General features: G+C 36.0%; 1 protein-coding gene across 1 annotated transcript in view; it reads right to left on the bottom strand.

Moving 5' to 3' along the window:
- Nucleotides 1–1,374: 1,374 nt before the first annotated feature.
- TPRG1 (tumor protein p63 regulated 1) overlaps nucleotides 1,375–7,420 on the bottom strand; it is a 117,433-nt gene continuing 111,387 nt past the window's right edge. The window contains exon 5 of the mRNA XM_059388027.1: nucleotides 1,375–1,569. Within this exon, the coding sequence (XP_059244010.1) occupies nucleotides 1,375–1,569 (195 nt within the window). The remainder of the gene's footprint in view (nucleotides 1,570–7,420) is intronic.

Raw genomic sequence — 7,420 nt, forward strand, 5'->3', positions numbered from 1 at the left:
TCTTAGTGGCCTTACTTCTCTCTGCTCTACACATTAAGAGTCTAAAACATATTTCAATAGAAGAAAGTGTCTGCTATTGTAAAATAAAATGAAATAAATGTTTGAACAAAAGACTGCAGAAGAAATGAACCACTAAAAGTTCTTAAGCCAGGAGTGATAGGGTCAAATTGTGCTTTAGAAATCTGGCAACCGAATGCAGGCTGGATTAGAATAGAGTCAGCCTCAGATCAAAGATCCCAAGGAAAAGGCAATGGCAAAATTATCCAGGGAAACAGAATTAGAGACTTGATCTAATAATACACACCCATGAAAATGGAAAGGCAAAAGAGTTCATGAACAAGGTTGAAAGAAGAATGAACTTTAAGTTTGACATCTGGGCATTGGGGTACAATGCTAAGCCATACATAAATTTGGTATTGTTATGGTCTGACCATTTGTGTCACCCCAAAATTCATATGCTGAAATCCTAAAACCCAATGTGATGGCATTAAAAAGTGGCCTCTGGGAGGTGATTCCATCATGAAAGCAGAGCCCTCATGAATAAGATTAATAAAAGAAGCACAAGAGAAACCTCTTGCCCCTTACTATGTGAGGATATGACAAGAAGTCTGTCACCTGGGAAGAGGGCCCTCACCTGCCTATGATGGCAGCCTGTTCTAAATTCCAGCCTCCAAAAAAATACAGTTCTGTTGTTTATAAGCCGCCCAGCCTGTGGAATTTTGTAATAACTGTCCAAGCAGACAAAGAAAGATCCTATATGAAATTATTTAGCAAGGAATTTAGGTATATCAAAACATGGCTTTCAGGGAATATGACTAGAACCATAAAAATGCCACAGAGAACTCTAGGATTTTGAAGATGTTGAATGTGAGTGGCTGTTGGAACACTGATATATGTGATTAGCAGAAAGAAATACAAAACTGAATCTTGAAGCAATATCAGGGATATAAATATGGACTTGTAATTCATCCTCATATAGTAATTCATCCTGATAGTGTCAGACCCCAGTGAAAGAGAAGATCGGAATCAAAGGACTCAAGGTCAAGATCCAGAAAATGCCTACATTTAGAGGACAGAAGAATAAGAACCCAGAGTCTACCCTCAGTTTATGATCAGGCATTCTAACATTATTTGATGAGCTTAAGAGAATGTATTTTCTGGTTTTAGGAAATTTGGTTATACTTACACGAGGTCTGAAGTGTACACATATCAGTCTAGTCAAGCTTTTAGATTATCTGAGACACTAAGTATTCAAAGTCACGTTATAGTATTAGGAAGTAATGAATTGTTTCGATCCAAAACTATGGTGGCCTGAAACAGAATCTTCGATAAATATGTATTAGTGGATGGCATACTTATACATCAAAAAACATCTCAAAAACCAATACTCCCGCGGGCAAGGGAATAGCCAAGTTTGTTGCGGTTTCCAATGAATGACATCAGCCCCATGTAGGTTTCAATCAAAATGGGTTCAGTTAGCACCATCAGTCCCTTTCCTCTTTCAGATCCAGTCGAATTCTTGTGGGCATTCTGGATAGCTGGAACAAGCTTAGACGTGAACCCAGACAACTAAAGAGGAAAAGAAGGCACAGTTAGTAAATGTAAAGTAGGTCCAGAGACACTTCCTCCCCAGCCAGTCCTCACCTAAGTGGACAACTCTCTTGAGGCTGCAACTATCCTTATTTATTTAGAAATTGTTTCTCAGATTATCAACATTGCTTCTGTTAGTCTTTTATAAATTCATCAGTCAAAAGGTTATGTACATAATGAAATCATCTGCCTCATCCTGTTTATTTTTCACCCTTCATAATTTGTACAACATTAAGAAGTCAGTTTAATAAATATTTGCTGGTAGTCTATTATGAATCAGATACCTGTTGGGTGTTGCTGAAGATTTAATGACAAGTAACATAGAGTCTCTGTCTCCAAAAAAAGTGATACTACAATAATCTAAGAAATGAAGTTCTTTTTTATTTTTTAAGATTTTATTTATTTATTTGAGAGATAGAGGGGGAGAGCAGGATAGGAGTAGAGGGAGAGGGATAATCAGACTTTGGTGCTAAGCATGCAACCCTAGGTGGGGCTCAATCCTATGACCCCAAGAGCATGACCTGAGCCAAAACCAAGAGTCAGGTGCTCAACAGACAGAGATACCCAGGTGCCCCTAAGAAATGAACTTGTAACGATTACACAAAGTTTGTGAAAATAAAAAGCAAAAGAAGCACAGGATGCTAAGGTAACACAAAAGAAGGAGAAATCATATGTAATGAGAAGATCAGAAAATTGTCTCAAAGGCAATTCTTGAGACAATCCTTAAAGGGTTCACAGGGTTTCATTAGGTAAAATGGGGTTAGGAAGAGCCTTGTCAACAGCTGTTGTTTTTTTCCAACCCAGCATCCTTTCCGTCATGGGAGATACTTCTTCCAACAAGAGTACCTCCTTTGTTCTTTGGACAACCACCCTATCCAATTTAGCCCACAGAGTTTAAGTGGCTCTGACTTTAGCATATGGTTCAGACTAGCCAATCAGAGGACTCCATTTTTCTAGTCACAGAGATTGCTTCAGAATGAGCACATGAACAGTATTGTTATAAAACTGATAGAATGCGAGCCTGGAGGTATTCATGGTCATTTTGCCACACATAGTAAGAACCTGACTGAGAAATAAGCCCACAAAAGTGAAAGAACTAAGATGTAGAGTAAGATGAATTCTTGACAAAGTCATTCAAGTTATTAGATCAGTCGACCCTGAACTTTTAAGTTAAGTGAGTAAAAGAAAAATTCCTTTTTTTGTTCAAGCCAAGATAAATTGGATTAAGAGGAGGTAATTCAGGGAGCATTCTAAATAGAGAAACAAGCAAGGAAATGAAGTAGGAAAGCTCATATCTTTGTATTTCCAATAAGCTCTTTTTATTTCCATGATTTCTTTCTTATATAAATGTATTAGGTAAGTCAAAGAAGCTATCATGACTTCCATCTTAGAAAACCAAGGCTCATGTAAGGTAAATGACTTACCCACAGTAACTCCACTTTCTGCATCACAGTGAAAAAGAACATGGGGAATAAAATCTGATTCACAGTGAGATACAAATCTGTCTCCTATGCAACTGGCCACTAATCTAAATTAAGACTCTTATTAGAGTATATTCCTATATCAATTCAAATTATTAAGCATACTATGTAAAGTGATCATTGCTCTTCCCATTTGCCCATGAGGAGACAAATCCTTGCTTTAAGGGACTAACACAAGATTGATGATTCAATGAAGATAGAGAAGCCTGTAGTCTTTCTCTATAATACAAGTTTCCATATAGATATTATCCTGGGTTCTTAATTTTATATTGCCCTTGAGCAAAACACTTCTTCATTCTAGTCTTAGTTTCCTTATCAGTAAGAAAAAAACATTTAAAATTTAGAATGTATCTACTATTGCTAGTTAATCTAACCCATAAGCAAAAAAAAAAAAAAAAAAAAAGCCAAGCAAATAAAACTTCTATCATTTTCTGTGTAATATTGTAAATTCATTTCCCCTTTTGAGCCTTAGTTCATTCTTTTGAAAAGCATTGAGATCTATGGATTTTAGATAATATCATAATATCAGAAGTTAAAAAAAATGATTATGATGATAAAGCAACATAGTTTTCTAGACTACCTCAATATCTCTAGGTTTTCCAAATAAACAGATATATTTGTCTCTCTATTTTTCTTTTCTTTTTTTTTAAGATTTATTTATTTGAGAAACCAAGTGCATGTGCAAGTGGAGGAGGAGCAGAGGGAGAGAGAGAGAATATCAAGTAGACTCCCTATTGAGCACGGAGGCTGAGGAGGGACTGAATCCCACAACCCAGAGAATGTGACCTGAGCCAAAATTAAAAGTTGGGCACTTAGGGCACCTGGATGGCTCAGTGGTTAAGTGACTGCCTTCAGCTCAGGTAATGATCCTGGAGACCTGAGATCGAGTCCCACATCGGGCTCCCAGCTCCATGGAGAGTTTGCTTCTCCCTCTAACCTTCTCCTCTCTCATGCTCTCTCTCACTTGCTCTCTTTCAATTAAATAAATAAATAAATCTTAAAAGGAAAAAAAAAATAGAGTTGGACACTTAACCATCTGAGCCACTCAGGTGCCCCTAAGTGCCCAACTCAGTCTCTCTATTTTTCTTTAAAGTAAGAGTTAAAGTAATTGAGTAATACCAAAACATTAATTTAAAAAAATGGACTCACTTCACTGAGACTAAAGAATGTAACTAACAAAGAAGTAGGGTTTTGCTTGTTCTCCATGGTAACAGCAATGACAGATAGAAGGTACTTCTTATTACTATTTGCAGTTCCAACATCCTCTTTGAGATCTTAAAAAGGATCTGAACATTGCTGCTTCTGAAAGATACAAGCTACAATCACACATCTAAAAGGAAGGACATCCTTCCTTTCAGCATATTCCACCAGTGTTTTAGTTGATTGAATAAGAAAAGCAGAAAGAATTAATCTTTCTTCAACTTCCAAAGAGGAAAGTAGAAAAGAAAGAATAAGTTAATAACATGGACATTTAATCACTATGTTTAATAATCATATATTCTCAAGGTCACAATTGATCTTAAGCTTATCAAGTCATCATTCATCTATTGTTATGCCTTGCCACATCCTTACTAAGAAGCCACATCCACTTCTATGGACACATCCAATGATATGGAACTCACTGCTATCTAACCATGTCTACTTCATCACTGTATAGTGGGAAAATGCTTAGCATTAGATACACAAGGCCAGGTATGTTTCCTTGTCCTAGAAGTTACTGATGGTTAGACCTTGCATAAAACCATACAATCTCACTGAGCCTTACTTTATAAATCTGAAAATGGGAAAATAATAATGATGAGGATAATAATACTAAAGGCCAACCTCGACAGATTGCTTATGAATTTAAGTTAATTATTCAAAAATATTTTATAAAGCATAGTATTTATAAGCACAAATATTTTCATTATTTATAGGCAGAGAAGACTTTGACTTCCACAGTCCCATTCCCTTCAATTCCATACGTGGAATGCTAATTTTCTTAATATGAATCATAGACTCCAAAACACAGTTTTTTAACTCTGATATGAGCTTTTAAAAGGTAACAGAGTTTTCTGGATGCCAAAGGATATATTAAATTCTACTCAGAAAACAGGGTTTCAAAAAACATGGCTTGAACATCAAAGTATCTCCCCCAAGTTATTTATCAGTTATAAAGGGAAAAATACAGACTTTGCAGAGGGGAAATCCAGCATACACCATTTTAAACAAGTGATCAAGGTTAACATCACTAGTAATAAGGCATATACACGTTGTGAGCCTATAGTAAAGACAAACAACGTCATCTCTCTAGTATCTGCACCAAAAAAGCAGAACACAATTCAATTACGCAAAAACATCAGGCAAACCCAAATCAAGAGACATTCTACAAAACAACTGACCAGTATTCACCCGAAGTGCTAAGATCATGTAAACAAAGGAGGAGTGAAGGATATGATGAATACTGGGTGTTATACGTTACTAATAAATCATTGAACATTATATCAAAACTACTTTATGTTGGCTAATTCAATTTAAATTTTAAAAAAAAGGAAGAATGAAAGACTGTCACAGTTTGGAGGAGAATAAAGGGACAGAACAGCTCAATATAATTTGTTATCTTGATCTAAAGCCTGGGACAAACAGAGGATGTTAGGAAACATAAAACAAACAAACAAACAACAACCAAAAAAAAGTAAAATTTGAGTAAGGCCTCTAATTTTGGCCATTCTTAACTGGTGTAAGGTGATATCTCAATGTGGTTTTAATTTGAATCTCCCTGATGGCTAGTAATGATGAACATTTTTTCATGTGTCTGATAGCCATTTGTATGTCTTCATTGGAGAAGTCTCTCTTCATATCTTCTGCCCATTTTTTAATATGATTGTCTGTTTTGAGGAGTTCATTATAGATCCTGGATATCAACCTTTTGTTTGTACTGTCATTTGCAAATATCTTCTCCCATTCCGTGGGTTGCCTCTTTGTTTTCTTGACTGTTTCCTTTGCTGTGAAGAAGCTTTTGATTTTGATGAAGTCCCAAAAGTTTATTTTGGCTTTTGTTTCCTTTGCCTTTGGAGACACATCTTGAAAGAAGTTGCTGTGGCTGATATAGAAGAGGTTCCTGCCTATGTCCTCCTCTAGGATTCTGATGGATTCCTGTCTCACATTGAGGTCTTTTATCCATTTTGAGTTTATCTTTGTGTGGTGTAAGAGAATGGTCGGGTTTCATTCTTCTACATATAGCTGTCCAGTTTTCCCAGCACCATTTAGTGAAGAGACTGTCTTTTCCACTGTATATTTTTTCCGGTTTTGTCGAAGATTATTTGCCCATAGAGTTGAGGGTCCATATCTGGGCTCTCTACTGTGTTCCACTGGTCTATGTGTCTGTTTTTATGCCAGTACCATGCTGTCTTGGTGATCACAGCTTTGTAGTAAAGCTTGAAATCAGGTAACGTGATGCCCCCAGTTTTATTTTTGTTTTTCAACACTTCCTTAGCGATTTGGGGTCTCTTCTGATTCCATATAAATTTTTGGATTATTTGCTCCAGCTCTTTGAAGAATACCCGTGGAATTTTGATCGGAATGGCATTAAAAGTATAGACTGCTCTAGGCAGTATAGACATTTTAACAATGTTTACTTAATATTATTGTACCACTGTTGAATTCCCAGGTTTTAATTATTATATTATATTATATTATATTATATTATATTATATTATTATGTAAGTTGTTAGAAGAATTTGAATGACAGGTTCATGGAAACTTTACCACCTTTGCAATTTCCTGTAAGTCTAAAATTATTTCAAAATAAAAAGCCTTTAAACTCTTAATTGAAAGAAAATCCTAAATATTAGTTCCTCAAGATTATTGAAGTTTTCACTTGATCAAGGAGAAAAGTTCCAAAGAAAACCAGGTGCAAGATGACACTTTCATTTTGTTTCTCTTATCTCTATATTTTTTAATATAATCCTACACCAAAGTTATGCCAGCATTACTGATTTTTATTAAGACTCTGTTTTCTGACATGAATTACAGTAAGACAATTGGGTTCACTGAAGAATTTTCCATCTGAAAGAAATAATTTATAAACTGTTCCATTTTTTTTTTCCTGAAAAATTTCCATTGGATGAATTCATGTATATACCATTAAATTAAATCAAAAAGTTGATTTTTGGGACGCCTGGGTGGCTCAGTTGGTTAAGCAGCTACCTTCGGCTCAGGTCATGATCCCAGCGTCCTGGGATCGAGTCCCACATCGGGCTCCTTGCTCAGCAGGGAGCCTGCTTCTCCCTCTGCCTCTGCCTGCCATTCTGTCTGCCTGTGCTCGCTCTCTCCCCCTCTCTTTCTCTGATAAATAAATAAAATCTTAA

The sequence above is a fragment of the Mustela nigripes genome, chromosome 2 (assembly GCF_022355385.1).
Source record: "Mustela nigripes isolate SB6536 chromosome 2, MUSNIG.SB6536, whole genome shotgun sequence".
Taxonomy (NCBI): Eukaryota; Metazoa; Chordata; class Mammalia; order Carnivora; family Mustelidae; genus Mustela; species Mustela nigripes.